At 39.8% G+C, this 18,240-nt stretch overlaps 1 protein-coding gene across 1 annotated transcript; it reads left to right on the plus strand.

The window, feature by feature from the left end:
* The first annotated feature begins 185 nt into the window (after positions 1-185).
* On the plus strand, positions 186-17,492 carry UBE2QL1 (ubiquitin conjugating enzyme E2 QL1). Its single transcript, XM_085309765.1, has 2 exons — positions 186-1,247; positions 16,178-17,492. The coding sequence occupies exons 1-2, from the start codon at positions 417-419 to the stop codon at positions 16,307-16,309; spliced, it is 963 nt and encodes a 320-aa protein (XP_085165891.1). The 5' UTR covers positions 186-416; the 3' UTR covers positions 16,310-17,492.
* The last annotated feature ends 748 nt before the right edge of the window (positions 17,493-18,240 follow it).

Consider the following 18,240-nt stretch of genomic DNA (forward strand, 5'->3'; position numbering starts at 1 on the left):
CCTGGGAAAGCCATCTGCGGCACCAGCGGTTTTACCGATTTCGGGCGGTTTGTGTGTGCTGGAGAAAAGAGGGGCGGGGGTGGCCCCCTCGTTTCCCCCCCCCCCTTTTTTTTCAACTTCTGATGTCTCCGAGGGCAGCCCCGGCGCTGCTGCGACGCCCCGCGCCGCAGTCCTAGCGCGGGGCAGCGTGCGAGCGGCGGCGGGGCCGGCGGCCGGCGCCGCATCCATCCTCCCCGCAGCGGCGGCGGCGGTTCTCTCCGCCGTGCGCCGCTGCTCGGCGCGCCCGCGTTACAGAGGGAGCGCTCGCCACCCTCACGGCGCCTTCCCTTCTCGCGGGGGGCACCGCATTTGCCAAGCGGAGGGTTAAAAACAAGGAAAGGCAGAGAAAGAAGGAGGAAAATAGAGGCGCGCGCAACATGGCCACTCTGCTCCGGAAAATTGGCCTCATTCGGCTGCACAACAGGGACACGGAGGACCCCAAGCACCACCACCACCACCACCGCAGCAGCCAGCAGGGCTCCTCGCTGCGGGCCAAGGGCAGCCAGAAGAGCAGCAGCAACAAGGCGCCGCCGGCCAGCGCCGGGGGCGGCGGCGGCTGCAGCAGCAGCAGCAGCAGCAGCAGCAGCGGCGGCGAGGGCAGCCCCGGCGGCCACAGGAGCAAGAAGGCGCCGGAGGCGGCGCGGCAGCCGGCGCAGCCCGGCCTGGGCGGCGGCCGGGAAAGGCCGAGGGAGGCGGCGAAGGAGCCGGGCTCGGCGAAGGAGAGCAAGGCAGCGCAGGGCGGCGGCGGCGGCCGGCCCGGCTCCGCGCCGCTGGGGCCGCTGCCCTCGGGCTCGGCGCCGCTGGTGCCCGCCGGCCGGCAGCAGCACTGCACGCAAGTGCGGACCCGGCGGCTGATGAAGGAGCTGCAGGACATCGCCCGCCTCAGCGACCGCTTCATCTCCGTGGAGCTGGTGGACGAGAGCCTCTTCGACTGGAACGTGAAGCTGCACCAGGTGGACAAGGACTCGGTGCTGTGGCAGGACATGAAGGAGACCAACACGGAGTACATCCTGCTCAACCTCACCTTCCCCGACAACTTCCCCTTCTCGCCGCCCTTCATGCGGGTGCTCAGCCCCCGCCTGGAGAACGGCTACGTGCTGGACGGCGGGGCCATCTGCATGGAGCTGCTTACCCCCCGCGGCTGGTCCAGCGCCTACACAGTGGAAGCGGTCATGAGGCAGTTTGCAGCCAGCCTGGTCAAGGGACAGGTAGGGTGTTCGTGTGATGGAGCCGTCTCTGTGTGTGTGTGCATGTGTGTGTCTGTGTGTATTGGATGGGCACAACGAAAGGCAGCAGGTCAAACCTCCCAGTGGCTGACCTTGTCCAAGCTGGGGTGACACCTATCCCCGAGGTCTGAGCGTCACCGGTGGCAAGGAGATGGAGACAAACATTTTGCTCTTTTGGGGTCCCATCTCSGGTAGTGTGGAGGAAGTGTGAGGCAGCTTGGAGGGGTAAGGAGCAAATGTCTCCATGGTGTCCRCCTGCATGTCTTTTGTGCCTATGCTTGATGCTGCTGCTTGGTGCACCCAGACATGTGTCCCTGAGGGATACCTCCCTCGCACTGCGCTAAAAGGGATCCGTCAGGTTTCGATGGGTTTTAGGATTCGAATTTGTGCCTCCTTCTCTTCACCCATTAGTCATACTTGCTGGTCCCCTGCTAGAAGTCCTGCCACTGCCTTAGGATGGAGCRCCTGGTGCAGCTCCTGGCTCTTTATCGGGTGCTATCCTGTACTTGTGCAAATCATGCAGGCGGAGAAGAGGGGACCTCTCTGCCCCAGCACCCTTTTTTTCCCAGTTTTCAATTTGATGCACCAGACAAAGGATTGGCCCAGAGTCACACCTGGATTTCTTGCCTGAGCTGCTAGCAAAGTCATGTCCCTTTAAAAAATCTCACTGCCTGAAAGAACAAATAATTTAGTATACATGCTTTGATTGCAGCAGTTAGAAAATTCTACCAGGTCTTCTTTCTGGAACAGTTTCTTAAATCCCTCAGCACAGGATGTCAAATGATAGGCCATTTTCTCCCAACTGAACACGTTGGTGTTTTATGCTTTTTTTTCTCTCCTGCAGATTATCCTTTTTTCTTTCCCTCCTGCAGAATATGGTTAGAAAAGAAGTATTTCATAGGGAAGTTAAAATAAATGGGTAAATATTTCAGCTGAAACTCATGGCCTGTCCTTCTTTATGGTCATTGTAGAGGGCAACATACACATGGCTGTGGCAGGCTGATTTTTCTGCTTCACTTCATGGATGCCCTTCAACTCAATGGACACACACAGCTCCTTGTCTATCAGTCAATGAAGCTAAGTAACTTCTTCAATTTGCATCAGATCAGGGAGGGCAGAAAGAGTAAAATAATAGTGCTTTTTTTATTTGTTTAAAAAATGAGGTTACTCCTGTTGCCCTCTATGAAACTGCTTGCATGAGCAGAAATAAAGACACAGTTTGTCTTAACACAAAATATTTATTTTGATTATTTAATGGACTCATTTGTAAGTGGATTTTCCACCTTTTTCCCAGTTTGATTCAGGCCTACTGCTCCTTTTTTTTAACCAGATAGTATTTTTCTCTGCACTTCATTTGAAGAGGTCAGGTTCCCTAGGTCACCTTGGGATATTAAAAACATCTACCAGAAAAAGAAAAGATCCTTGATTTACCTTGAGCACAAGGTATATTAAAGTTTTGTAACTACTAGTCTCACTACTTGCTAATCCATCTCTTTTTTATAATGATCATATTTCTCATTATTTTAAATAGGATTTAGAAGGATAATGCTAAAAATTCTCACCATTTTTTAATGATTGAATCTCTTTCTGCAGTACTGAATGTTGAATGTAAAAAGATAAAAGGAAAGTTTACTGGGATCACAGAAGGACTAATTAAAGAAACATATTAAATTATCTGATTAGTAATAAATATATAGTTACATGTTATATAACCTGGTACTTTTTTTTTCCTTAAACCATTGAAGAGATTTCTAGAAAGTAATAATAATTTCTGGTAACAAAGGACCTCTATGTGTGCATCATTAATGAACAGATTTAAGATAAAAGAATTTCGGTAACATCCTTCCAGAAGTTTAAGATGTTAATTATAAAAAAGAGAATGGATGTGTGCTTGTGGGATAAAAATAAAAAAGCTGAAAAAAATACTGTTAGTAACTTATTAATTAAATAGTTATCAAATGCATATTTCAAAGTCTCATGATGTGCATTCTAAGTTAAAATATTAATAGGTAATATTGATAAATTGAATTTCTCAGTTACAGACTTGTAATCTGTGATAGATTGCCGCTCTGTAATCATAGCCAGGCTCTGTGTAACACGAGCCACATTTCTGTAATCACACCCGGGTTATGTAATCCTGATTCAATTGCATAATACAGCTCAAAGTACAACAGACACTCCTATACTCCCATTTCATTTTGTATTTTATAGGTTACCTTCATTTTGACTGTAAATCCTGAATGAAAATAGGATCACAAAAATGTTGTAAATGCAGGTACTTCATTTCCCTAAACTACAGGGCTGATTCTGGATAACTTCTGCTGTGCTGTAGACAGTCTCATTGGCCACAGTGAGTCTTCAAGACCAAATAATGATGACTTACGTCAGGCTAATTGTGAATATTCTGTACTACTGTATAGTGCAAAGTATTAGGTAGGGTAGTACTCAGAAAGGTTGAAAGAACTAGTCCTATCTCCACTTTCTAAAAATGACGGTGCATGAGCAAGCGATGCTTGATAGTCCCCACGCCAGCGAGGGACTGTGAAGCTGGCGTAGCCGGTGCTGTGCTGATAYGGCATTATAATGCCCTGCCTGGCTTTGTAAGTCTTCACAGCTGTATCCATATCCACTTGCAGGTTCTGGCTCAGTATGGATCCAACTCAGCTCCCATTACAGTTGCCRGGAGCCTTCTCCCTGTCTTTAATGGGATTTGCCTTGCAGAGTATATGGAAGATGGGGCCTTTAGTGGCATTTGCAAGAATAAATTAAAACCTTTAAGATTAAAAGAAATGTCACTGATTAGTAGTTTGACGATTTAGTGCAAAATTGTAAATAGTTGAGCCTGTGGCATGTATGGAAATATGTATCATTAATATGACAGCAGATGTGAGTAGGCAGACCTGAACTTTTCACCAGCTTACAGTTTAATTTTATTAATTTGAATGATAAAACTAGGATGGTTGATTTCATTCACTGTTTATTATCAATCCTGTTTCCAAATACTAACTATAATGTTGCTGTTTAAYGGTGGTATTTAATTCTTTGGAGAAAACTACGGTACTACTTAGTTTTTGTTGAATCTAAAAATAACCTATGAATCTATATAGCTTWTTTTTCCAACAGAATGATCAAAAAGCAAATGAAAGTAACACTGAAAATTTGTTTTGGGGCAGCCAAGACTCTTGACAAATTCATATTTTTTTTTAAAAAAAAAAAAAAGATTTAAAGATTTTTTTTAAGAGTAAAATGAAAGCTCATATAATTAATTCTGTCATTTTGCAAGTGAGACGTTTGATCCAGGAGCTAGACTCATAGGAAAACTGAAGGAATGAATCGAAGAAATGGAGGAGTAGCACCTTTCCACTGCTTTTTAGCATCGTGCTTAAGGCACTGCCCTTGTATGTGGGGAAACCTCCGGTAGGATTCCCTAGACCTGAGCAGGAATGTGAACTTGAGCATGTCTCCTGGGAAGTTTTAAGGTAGGCTGGGGGCTTCTCCAAATTCAGCAAGCAGGAAGCCATCCCTCAGCGGACCATGCTTGAGGGATGCCCTACGTCACGGGCTGCAGCAGTACTCCCGTTAGGCCAGGAATTACTTTGTGTTTCTATGTGTACCCTCGCTTTCTATCACAAATACAGTATTTCACTGTGAGTGCTTTTAATCTGGAAAAACATTTAAAATGGAAAAGAGAGAGTTTCTGGTTGAATGAAACAATTCAGCAATTCCAAACTATGCTTTTTTTCCCTCAATTTTTTAGGGGAGAAAAACATGTTAATTAACAAACAAGTTGGGATTTGTTTGGTTGGTTCAGCCGTTCAGCTGAAAAATCAATTATTCACACAGCTCTAGCTGGTATCTTGGGGGGAATTCTCAGTACATCAAAGGCCTAAAACTGTTTATCTGTCTGAAATTCAGAATCTTATTTCAAAAACTTTGTGTTGTCCTTAACTCAACTCTAGTTTTGGTTTTAAGGGGATAACACTGTGCTTGCTTCCTGTTAAGCCTGTTGCTCCCTGGTTTCCCTCATACCAGGCAAAGTCTTGACTCTGCTGCACCAGTGAAAAAAATAGCTATTAGCTGCTGTTGGGCTGAGATTTCCCTCAAAGAATTAGGATGATACTAACAAAATAATTTAAATGTCAGTTGTTTGTTGTCCTAGAGGCAACTGTTTAACATTCTTATCTAGGCAGAACCTCCCATTTATATCTGTTTATCTAGGCTCTGTAAATTGTGTGTTTAGTGTTATTCCTTGTTAGGGGCACACTTTAAAGATGTTTGTTAATAATACGAACTTTAAAGCAGAGATTTTTAAATTAATCTATTATTATAATTTTCCTGATGGCTTCCTTGTCCTGATAATATTAATAACTTTTAATCACTGAAAAAAGAAAGCTGGAACATCTTCCAGTCATATGATAGTAATAAAAAAATGGAAGGTCACTTGTGATTATCATTGAATAATGTCCATGACTGCAGGCAGCATCAGTGTTCGAAAGAATATCCTCTCACTTGAATGGGACAGCAGATAATACGATCCCAACTGAGAAGAAAGGAATTTTGTCCGAAAGTGGAAGAGGATTTTATGTACTTTAAACCAAATATTCGCACTTTATATTTAAAAGGCAAAGATACCATAGCTTATTTCCTTTGATGATGTTAGCAGGCAATTTGAAAAGTGAAATAAATCCATGATTCTTTTCACTGTAGAGGAATGATCTGGCTCTGGTTTAGTAGGAGTTTAAAAGAAGACAACATGGTGTATGGTAATGTAGGAGCAATACATCATGAGTTGCTCACTTTTTTTTAAGAATGACTGAAGTAGCTATACGTGATGGGGATTTTGGACCTAAGCTTGTAATAAAAATGATCAGTAACAGTCTTGTCYTCCTTTTCATGAGTTCTTTTAGTGGATGCTGGGGACAGGTCTACCAGCCAAAGGTAGCTATCAGCTACCAGATCATTCTGCGGATTACATCAGGTGAAAAGCTCTTCATTTTCAGGAAGATACACCCTCATTCTCCCAGGAAATAGGATGAGCATGAAAATTTTGTCAGGATATGCTGTCCTGAAATAGGAAACCCCTGATTATGAGTGCTCTCACTCTCGGAGGCTTCTATGGTTTAAATTAAAATCAAGATACAATTTGTAATTAAGATTCTACTTCTTGAATTCTACCCCAATATCAGTATCTAGTACTTCCGTCACTCACATTGTGAAGTTAGAAATATCTCAGTTGAATCTTGTTAGTTTACTTCAAGGGTTATGTGGCTTAGACGAATATTAGACTCATCTATCTTTCATTTTTTTAAATACTAGTATCACGACTGCCTCCTACTGAATTGAAACAATAGAGTGATATAATCACCAGGGTTATTTTATGAAAAACAAATATGGAATCTAGCTGTCAGTCATAGTGTAAATAGCTTCATCTTCATCCTTTTGAACAAAAGTATGAGTGAACAAATAGCAGATGGGACTTGCATAGTGTCCAGAAGGTCAGCAGACTGSAGGACTTTCACGTACGTATAGCAGAAATTAATTGCAAATCCGTGGGCTTTCACTATGCTCCAGATAACTCAGTTTGAGGCCTGTTGCCATCAATAAATCAGATAACCTCAAATGCTACAGATACGTGCAGAGACCACAGTGGTCACTAAATTATATGAAGCCATACTACCATATTAGGGCCTTAAAAATAAAAGTAGCTTGAATTTTGCTTTTTGTTGAGCAAATTATGCCAGTTACCCTCAAAGGAAGGAATGTTACTTTATGTCTATGGTTGAGAAACACAGCAACTCCTATACAAAGATTACAGAGGAGACAAAGAATGTGATTATGGAGTTTGTACCCCATGAAAAGATATAAACTCTGAGTCAAAGATGTAGCAAATAATATTATTTAATAACAGAGGAAAATGAAATGTATTGGCCTTCTAAGATTTTTCTTTTAGTGACATTGAGAAAGCTCAGGTTTTCAAGCTGAAGCTTAAGAGGGAGCATGTATTTGCTGTGCTGAGATGCTGGGAGTAATGAATGGGCTGGAAGAAACACTGTTCATGTGTACTCTGATATATTATTGTTCTGACTATAGACTGTGTTATTATGGAAATATATTCTACTGAGAGGAATGAAGACACAAGGATTCCAACTCATTGAAGTAGGAGGTTGTTTTAATTCTTTTAAACTGCAGAAGGAATATAATCTCCATTCTTCATATGCTTCAAAACATAAAAAAGAATTTTTTTGCAGAGATTTTGAAGTACTTTCAGTTATCATCCTTATTGTTAGAATAGACATCGATTAAGTTAAATCACTGAATTGAGACAAACTGCTTACTTTGAAACATGCTTTTCTATCAGGTAGAACTAATTCTTTGTGTATTACTTGGGTGATCTCCTGTTCTGGATCATAACAAAACTAAATTTGCTCAAAGAGCAAAATTCCTCTTCCCTGAATTGTAAAAGAAGTCCTCATTTTCTTCAGTGAAGGTGTTCAAATAGAACTGGTTTCTTTTATTTGTGCTGTAATGTGAGGAAGAGTTTCTCTTCCCTCAATAGGTTAGCCTTGAAAATACCCAGATTTCCTAGGGTCTACACAATGCCCAGAGACTTCCATGCATGGCCAGAGTCTTCTAGATAGAACTTCTGTAACTCCACAATAATTCTGGTCCTTATTTCATTGAAGTATGTTTGCCAGGCTTGATCCAAAGCATATCCTCTGAATGGGTATCTCCTATTGCAAAGTGAGACTTTTGTTTCTTTTCCCATCTGAACTTCTTTGGACTGTGGAGAAAAAATGAAGATCTTCTCCTTCTTTGATGTGTTCAGTCTATCCCATACAGTTTCCAGTTTACAAATTATCTTCTCCTGCAACTGTCCAAAAAAAAAAGTAATGCTGATGTTAGGCACAGAGGATATCTGAGTATGGAAGGATCGCCAAGAACAGATTCTCTGCAGTTAATCAGGGAGAAGTTTAGAGGTCGCAATGATTGTTCTACCTGAATGACTCAAATTATATATTAAATTTAATGTGCACAGGATCCAGTTGGCCAACTTGTACATTGAATACCATTCTTTTGTTGAGTTATTGTTATAATTATTGTTGAATTATATCATATTATTGGAGAGTGTATGACATACGGGGCTGGTCTGACACATGGTTCAGTCATAGTCTATACAGTCATTTCTGGAGGATGCTGAAGACTGCCACAAATCTAACTCCAATTAAAAACTGTGGTATTTGAACAGATTCTAGAAGTTGCGGGACCAAGCTGCACAGGACTGTGACAGTACAGTTACCTAACCTAGCAGGCAGTGAAATCAGCACTGCATTGGGAGTTGCTTAACTTCTGTTCGCTTTTCTCACTTGATTAAAAACATGAAAAAGCATAAGATAGGGGAAAATGTAGGTATATTTTGCTGAAAATGAACTTACACTCCATATTGGTCTGTACAAATGGGTAAATGGCCACCATACTTCAGGTGTTCAAATGAATTCTGTTCTGAAATGGAATCAAGGTACCAATCTAACTTGCTCCATCCCATTTAAAAGGCAGATTGAGGAGTGGTACATAACTTATGCCTGTACTCAGCCATGTGGGACAGAGGCATGCCACATGCTTTGCTCATGCCCATGCAAGTTCTGTTGATGAAAAATGTCTTTTCTATCTACTTTGTGATTTCGTGCATGTTGTCAAATCAAACATCCTCAGAGATTTAATCCTCTTCTGCACAGGCTCTTCAAAATTCATGGAACTTCCACAATGACCTCTTGATAGAGTTATAAATTGGTAACTATCCCAAATCTAAGTCCAAAGATGACAGAAAATGAACCTGAGGAAAGAAGAGTAAGACAGCTTTATGAAATGGCCTGGAGCTCAAATACTTCTCATAGTCAGGTTTTATCACTTAGCATGAGGAGAGATGATCCAAGTATAGCTTCCAGGTTTTGTCACTGACTTCAGGTACAACTGTGGTTAAGCCACATAACATCRCTATATTCCTCTTTCTGATCTGTAAAATGTACATAATCCTTTTTTTTTCGTAGATGATCTGAAGATATATTCTTAAAGCACTCAGAAACAGATGCTATATGAGTAGACGTCCATGTGGATCAATATGAAACAAATATAGTCAGGAGACTGACACATTCATACAAATAGAAGAGGAAAAAGCACATCGGTTTGTGACCCTAATGCTGCCATATTTGGTCCTAACTCAGTTAAGTGTTCCTAAATRTAGTCTGTTTTTTCAGTTTTGTTTTTTCTCGTGGTGAAACTTTGGGAAATGTGGAGCTAAGCAGTGTTTTTCTCCCTGTGGCACTCGTCCGGTCTTCTGTGGACTGTAGCTTCTTTGGCTTTAGAATCCAGTATGAAGAAGTGTTGGATAGGGTTGGGATGGGTTGGGTTGGCCTGAGTTTGTTTTGCTTTGGTTTGGTTTACAACTGTGGCTTTGTTTAGCTTGGTTAACTGCAGTTGAATGAGGTGGATGATCAGTGGGCTGACCCAAAAAAGGGTTGCCATGTTCCCAGCCTTGTCACGTGGACTAAAACCTGCTCTTGGTAACTGCTGTCATTTGATTCCATAAAGATGTAGTCCAGGGGGCTCCACAGAGCACTGACAAACAAAATGACTCGTGTCAGCTAGTCTAGCAGGTGACCTTTTGATGGCAGATARGAGGGACTTTTTTTTGGCAGAAGCCCACCATTAGGCTAATTTAATCCATATTGTAAGAACAGATCTGCAGCACTAGAGGAGTTAGAGAGGCATATTCCAAGAATGTCATTAGCTGTCAAAATTCTCTTGTCCTTTTGCCAGAGCAAAGTTCATCCTACCCTTAAAACATGGGGAGGAAGTTTCTTAATCCTCAGCTATATAGAGGATTGTTATAGATGTTGTTGGCTCTGTGTTGGCTAAAGGGAAAGGCAAGGAAAAGCAGTGCAATGTTCTGTACCTTGTCAAACAAGGATTAGGGCTGTAGGTGTTCGTATTGATTAAGAACTAGTTGCAATAGACTGCACACAGACTAGTGACTGTTAATAATTACTCAGGTGGAACTCAGATTTCTTTTTCTAGGCAATGAATAGTCACATTCCCAAAAAAGAACAATTCATAGTATGCTCCAAAGCTGGAATTTACTGAATTTCCACTTCTTTCTAGGAATTATTCTTACAAAGGAGTTTAAAAGGGCATAGAAATATTGCATTGGAAATTACACATTTGCAGAAAAAACATGCAATCTTTAATTCACTCGTGCCGTGACATTAAGAGCATTTGTCTGTGTCATTTTTCTATACTACATTTTAGCTATAGCTAATAATTGTATATAGTGCAATATAAATTGTATGTCATTTCTGAGATATGTTTAACTGTGTCTCRTCGGTACATTAAGGAAAGAAATTAAAACCATGTAATAGGGAGGGGAGAGAGGGTATACATTAAACTCTAAAAATGATGGTATGGCCTATTGCAGTCAGTTGTTGCATTGAAAGCGTAATATTAGCCCATTTAAGCATTGCTTTAATTTTAATGACCAGATAGTTTCTCTAAAGCCAGTAGAAATATTTTTCTCTAAAACTTGCTTAAATATTCTAAAAAGGACCGGTTTCATCTTTAACATTAAATACCTCTTTTACTTAATTGAAAACATAMGACTATATTTGTGTAGTATACAACTTTGAACGGTTGAGGTCAAAACCCATTAGTCACTGGTACATTAGTGGAACATGAGATATACTAGAGCCTCATATTGTGCTCCAGCTTTTAGAAAAATCTGATTTTTTGTATCATCCATGGAGAAGCCTAGGACAACAAACTTACTTGGAAAATGGGGCACATACTTGCAGATGTCCTTCCTGTCTTTGGAAGGATCACCACAGGTGCAATGTGTCATGGTGAAATCTTCCTGTCTTTTGTGTGCCTGTCCAAACCTTTGCTCATTTTCTGTCTCTTGCCATTTATCTGTTGATGGGTCCCTAGAACCTGCTTCTTTGTGAGTACAGAAAGCTGCAGTGTGGCACACATGTAAGAGGTGAAGGGAGGAGATTAAACTTCACTCATACTTCCTTATGCCATCTTAAATTATGGCCCATATTTAGCCCCATGTCAGGAAGGCAAGTATCGTTTGTCCTTGGAAGACCAATCTCGAGTTATTTGCTTATACAGAATTAACAAAAGGAACGCAGGACTGAAGAGTTCACRTTAAAACTAGTGYTAATAGCATGAAGGCCTACTTGCTTCTGAGTTTGAGTTGGGTGTGTACTGTTTGTAATAAATACAATTATACAATACAATAAATATATTTTTTGTTAACTAGACAAGAAAAGAAAGTCTGCATGGGCTTGAAGACTGTATCATCTCGGAGATTACAGCATTGTGCAGCACAGGGACTTAAATCATTTTCGGGATAACCTCAATCATTTAAGAACTGATGGCTGAGTATAATGCATCTCTTAAAATTTGGGACTTGTATCAGTACGAACCAGAGTGAAACCTCTATCCTTGGAGGTTTCAAGGCCTAGCTACACAGTGCCACAGCTGACCGGACCTCAGTTGGCAGTCCAGATCCAAGCAGGAAGGTGGACTAGAGACCTGCAGGGTCCCTTCCAACCAACACTTCTGTGGTCTTCTGGTTCTGTGAGAGGCTGGTCACTGTTCAGTAGTTCATTGCTTTCAGGTAGTGCCCAAACTAATACAGCGTGGAAGAACACCTGACACTGTACACTATGGCATTGAGCAAACCATTAGTTTTGTGTCTGGGAGCTACTATGATTAGTTGACAAAAGAAATAAATCCTTTCATTGCTGCCACAGAAATCCCCTTGAGGCCATCCTGATTCTGGAAATACCAGAAGAAATGTTAGGAATGTTTTTCATGACACATAGGCCTAATGTGGGCGGAAGCATGATTGTAGTGGGATTGCAAAGCTAAAGAGGCATTGTATTTGGTATATCTGTACATGACTTAAGTCTGTCTTTGGACTACTTTATGACATGGTGTTGGGGAAGAGCAGATACAGTAAATTGCTGATAACAACTCTGAGAGACTTTAAAGACCTATTAGATGTTGAGCTGAATATTGCTGAGGATGCTCTACAATGTCACACCATATTCTAGAGCAGGGGGCATAGAGATGCACCGATGGYTTGGGAAAAATGTGGAAACTGCTGTGGCATCCCTAAGAAGTGAGCAAGCTGCCAGATCACACAGTTTGCCCACAGTGCTGTGTAAATGAGGGTGCCAAATTCTGTGTGAGATTTACGTGAGGTCTTTTGCTGAATATGGATGGAGGGAGTGGTCCCTCTGTATCACCAGGGTCCTGAAAAGGCTACATGTAGCAGACAGTACCCCAGGAGGTCCTCTCCCAGCACAGTTAACAGGATTCTAGCTGGATCAGTTGCAGCTGTTTGTTGAAAACTGTTAGTTCGGACAGGGAGCGGGTGATTGATGTGCATTTGCTCACAGTGCCATGTAAATTAGGTATAGTAGGAGCACAGATGAGTGAGAAGGCTCAGTGCAACATGCATCCTCATGCATTTCAGCATTGCTCTGTAAAMACAGTTGGATGCTGTAGCATTCCTTCCACCTTTTGTATGTTTCTGGCTTGTTAAAATTCTATCTTGATACATGCATAAAGTTACAGCAGATAGTAAAACTGAAATGTTCTCTCTGATTCTTTAATTAGTTTTTTTCAGCTATGAGAAGTGTCTGAAAGTATTGCAAATATTTAAATAAGCGCTGGTACAACTTTCTTAGAGTTAAAGATGTCATTAATATCTTTATGAAAAGCTTTCTTGGATTTTCTTTGTTGCTCTTAATCTTCTGTGGTATGTTCTCATCTTGTTCAGATATCAGTTTGATGTCCTTTCTTGACTGGGTGCTGGGTGCATCAAAACATTGGCTCTGCAAGTGATCTAGCCTTCTTACCATGGACACAGTGACAACTTGTATAGTTTAGAGATTAAGCAATATACAATTATGTGCAACTGTGCTATGAGCTGTATAGTATTTACATACCATATTTACTGTATTTATCATATTTGCAATATGCAGCAGCTCCTAGTCTCCTGGCCAGAGTTAAAGTGACTATATGTTTAAGTGGCAACCTGAAAACATCCTATAGTCAGAACTGGTAACTGTGCCTGTTAAAATCACAGTCTGACATTTTCTTTTATAATTATGTGCAAAACATCATTTTTAGTTAACTTTGGGAAAAGTTTTGTGGGAATGGTAACTTGCTAAAAATCATTAACACAGTCAATATCACTCCAGTATAGTGTAAAAAACATCTGAATTGTTTTGACTGAAATGCCACACTTCTTTCTCTCTACCTCAGATTTACATGAGGCACCAAACAGGGAAACTTTCAGCCCACAAGGTTAAATTTTATCCAAGTTATAAACACCCAACACGATATCAGTTAATAAGAGACAGTGCTAACCATGCCACCCGTAGCTGCTGTATAAGTATGTGGAAATACAAACATGGAAACTGGTAGAGTTAGCTAGTCTTTGATGATGCAGTTTACATACAGCCTGCATATGGTGCCTGAGTGCACTTTAGAAGTAGATTTAATGATTTGTTACCTTAATTACAAGTATGAAATACCTATGGAAAGATGCTCATTTCATATGTTCTAACTACATTTTAGATGGCATGATAGTCACTGCAGTGTTGGAAGGCCAAAATATTGGTACATTCCTTGTTTCAAAGCAATAGGTAGTTGACATTGAATATGAGTGATGGTTGATCTTAATACAAAAATCCTGCTTCTAGGTACAGAGTAGTGTGAGTACTATAACAAAGTTGAGGAAGACATAGATCATACTGTACTAGGTGCTATGMAAACAATTCAAAGAGGTATCAAAGCCTGAAAAGATAAAAAATCGTATGTATAAGACAAGAGATGGCAAATGGACCTAATCCATAAATTAAGTAGTGGAGTAGGTCTATGAAGTTATATTTGTTTTCAAAGGTACTTCATTGGTGAAATTTTGAGAACATCATTTCTTGTGCTGATTTCACCTGCTGTTGGACTTTTTCTTTTCCTATTTTTCTCTAAGTATGCTTCCAAAGGCAGCCTGGTTTACGAAGAAAATAGAAAATGTGTTTTGTAATAACAAAAATACTCCTACAGGATATGTAAGATAATTAACCAATGAGAATGTCTTACATTTTTAACACCCAGCTGGAATAGCAATTCTTGAGAGAAAAGCAATGTTAGAACTAAGACTCGTGAGATTTTGAAAAATATTACCATTTTATGGAATCATTCCTTTTGTCAGAACTAAGAAGGAACATGTACTGAGAAATTTATTACATTGGTTAAATCAGGTACCATTCAGATCATCCTCATTTGAGAAACACTAATTGCTGAAATAGTGTGGGGATGGGGTAGTTGTCTTTGCTGTTTAGCCAGCAGAAGAGTATTTAAGAAGCAATACACTAATAGCCAATAAACAGAGGCCAGGGGAAAGGAGAGTAAAAACATCAAATGGTAAAATAGCTGTAAGACAGAACTATGTTGTCACAGAACCAAATGGGAATAAGCTGGCTGTGAATAAATCCAGTCTGGCAATTAGAAGCTGTTCCTAATCTTTAGATAGGCTAGGCTCTGAAACAAGAGAAACCACATATCAAAATTACTCATTAAAAGAGGAGTAGGAAACAGCTTTTTAAACTCTTATGGCCATAATTTTATTGTAATGATAGCAGTGCTGAACACAAAAGCATAACTGTGCAATATTGTGACAACTTTCTAGGAGGAGATGATTTGTCCCAGMTGCAAAGTAACCTCATTCATTTTAGTCTGTAAAAATAATTTTGATACTCTGAGGACACAGTCGATTGCTGCTTTTCTTTTTTCCCTTTTTTTCCTCCACATACCTATTTCTTTTTTCATTATTACTTGCTACATATGATTAAGAATGGCAATTTTCAGTTTACATTCCAAACTGGCAGCAAAACATGGGAAGCAAAAAATACAACCCGGCCCAGCATTTTCAGCAAAAGAGTGTAAAAATGAGAACATATTAATTTGGTTCTTAATAACTGTAATACTGTAGTACAGTATCTGCTCATCAAATACTATTTATTGAAACAAAAGTTTTCAGGACAGTCTATCAGTTTATAAAAATTTTTAGATTTGTGACTATAATAGATGTCTGTAATGTGACAAATCCAATAAACATAAATACTTTAAAGAGTGTTATTGTTGTAGAGTAGGATAAATCTGCAGCTGTATTTCTCTCGTGTCTCTGTTACTTGGTAATTGCCATGGACCAATGTGCAAAATGAGGTAAGCTATTCGTAACTCATTAAATGTCTACATTGCTAGAGATTTGAAATTATATCCTGCTGTGCATTTAGAGGTAAAATTTAATTCCAAACTAATAAAGATGCTGTATTTTTGAGTGTTTACATTTTCATTTATCATCAAACCAATGTGTTGTGAAGAGGGAGTAAACAAAATAGGGTTTTTTGATGGAGTTTGGAAGCAAGTTGTTTATAAGGTTGTTAAGAAATGCCATGATCTCTGCTCAGGCCTGCACTCGTGATCATATGCAGGCATGAAGATTTAACACTCTTATGCTCCAAACATCTTATGGCAAAGGTCCCTTCATTTGTTTGAATGGGTCCTCACACAACAGAGATGAGCAGCCGTGGCTTTTCACTATGCTCAGGGCAGGGTGCCAGCACATGGCTTCTCTGGGAAAAAATAGCCTAGCAGATGTCTTTTCTCCTTTACTGCATATCTTTTTTAATCATCACCAATAACATATTTGCCCCAGTTTGGGGACTCTTTTGTGGTATCCATAAATGAATGCCTGTTTGTCCAATTTGTTGAAAATTTCCAACTGTGGTTTTCAGCTGCATATTCATGTGTTTAATGAAGGTTTTCTCTTTTGTTTGGTGCAGGGCCGTATCTGCAGAAAAGCTGGCAAATCAAAAAAGTCATTCAGTCGTAAGGAAGCTGAAGCAACATTTAAGAGTTTGGTGAAGACCCATGAAAAATATGGGTGGGTCACCCCACCCGTCTCTGATGGCTGATATTAGCAACCGGCACTTGGCAAAAATGCTAAACAGAAGTACTATGACATCTCCTCAGTGCTGTACACCACCCATCCTTTTCTATTTCAGCTTCAGTTACATACCATGAATGTCAAGGAGACACCTAAGTTATTTATAAACAGATGTGTTTACAAAGGAAGAGAAAAAAAAAAAAGCTGTTGAGGATTATATTTCAAGATTGGAGACCGATCGTCATTGAAGCCACCTGAGTGGAGGTTGAGTTGGCATCATTAGCCCCCATATGAACCACATTGTCTGCAGCTTCTTTCCATGACAGCAGCCCCAAACAGTGGTACTGGAAAGTCTATCCATTACTACTCAATTCATTTAAATGTAAATGAAACAGTTAATATTTAATAGGGAAGCAGTGCATTGCAGGTACATGTTTGCTGTGCTGTTTATCTTTGTCTCCTAGCAGGTCAACATAACTTGAAGATTTGTCTTTATGTGGAACTGTGGTCTGCTGTGACTAAATTTAGACCTTATTTGTGTTCTATATATGACCTTTAATTCATAAATGGAACAGAATTACGATGATGAAAGGTTCTAGCATTGAAAAAATTATTAAGTGGAATCAACCAACTGGCTACCATACACCATCTATGCTGATATTGTGGTGTGCTGTTCAGAAACAAACCAGTGTAGTTAACTGGAGTTTAGGTGATTTTTTTAAACCCACTCACTCCAAAGTCTGGAGTGGCTGATGGTAGCAGAACCRTTACTAAACCTTCCAGTACCTTCTACAGTAGCATGTGACCTGTCAGTTCTGCAAAATGGCAAAACAAACAGATGGAAAGGGACAAAGCAACGTTAAAAAAAATTATCTCCTTAACTTTAAAATGATGTGCCAGTAACAGAGTAAAACTTTTTAAAGCAAATGAAACATGGTTTGTAAAATGATTTGCATGACTGGATTCTTCTTTTTTTTCTTTTTACTCAGTAGACATCGTATGTACTTAGAGCCCAGTATCTGAGAAACCTCCGATGTATATAAATCTCCTGTTATTTAATCATTAAAATTTAAGTTTTCTGGTGAACAACTTAAAAACGTTTTTAAGGGACTCCAAAAAATCTGAAGATAGCATTCAGAACATTATAAGAAAAGCATTAAAAAAATGTGGAATTGAAATGGAAAATCGTATGGACACATGCTGAATAAAATCACCAGTATCATTTTCATTGCCTCAAGAATTCAATCATTTTGGCCAACTTGTGTATTCAAAGTAATAGATTTCTTACTGTGAAATTCTAGAAACCTTCTAGATATATCCATTGTGGTAATATTTTAATTGAAAGTATGATATAACATTGATTGTAATATTGATTGACTTTGGAGGAAAAAGGATGTATGTTTGAAAGCGCTTTCCATTATATGTCTAACACAGGACCAAATGAAAATGGTTGAGCAGCTTCTGGTAATATTACAAGAGCAGTGGAGACTCTAGAGGGAGTTTAGGGGTTTAGAGTTTGATTTCAAACTGCACACAATGGAGAAGAGCAAAAGAATAACAAAGAAGGAAGGAATTAGAATGCAAACGAACAAGTAGCAGAGCAAGTGTCCAGCACTCTGACTACCTGTGATCTCCACCTGGTGTGCCTTATCTCAATTTAGATTGCAGTAAGAAATGCCTTTTACCAGAAATATGCACAGACTCTACTCTAATTTATCCCATCCTGTTTTATACTTACAGTATAAGACAGTAGTGTTATTCATTGTGCATCAAATAATTTCCCCCTCAAACCTTGTGTATTAATTCTGTGCATCCAACAGTAGAACGTAGCTTTAAGTGAGGAAAACATTGCAAGTCATTTATTTATGCTTTTTTCATAAATATAATTTTTTGTTGTCCTTTATGAAAGAAGAAACTAGCATGTTTTGTTAGGCATTGAATAATTTTCAGTCCCTGGAG

Source organism: Rhea americana, unplaced genomic scaffold (assembly GCF_003343005.1).
Source record: "Rhea americana isolate MKP2758 unplaced genomic scaffold, rheAme1 scaffold_302, whole genome shotgun sequence".
Taxonomy (NCBI): Eukaryota; Metazoa; Chordata; class Aves; order Rheiformes; family Rheidae; genus Rhea; species Rhea americana.

Coding starts and splice junctions, on each gene's coding strand:
- UBE2QL1 (XM_085309765.1), top strand. CDS start 417: ATGGCCACTCTGCTCCGGAAAATTGGCCTCATTCGGCTGCACAACAGG. Junction 1,248..16,177: donor CCAGCCTGGTCAAGGGACAG/GTAGGGTGTTCG, acceptor TGTTTGGTGCAG/GGCCGTATCTGCAGAAAAGC.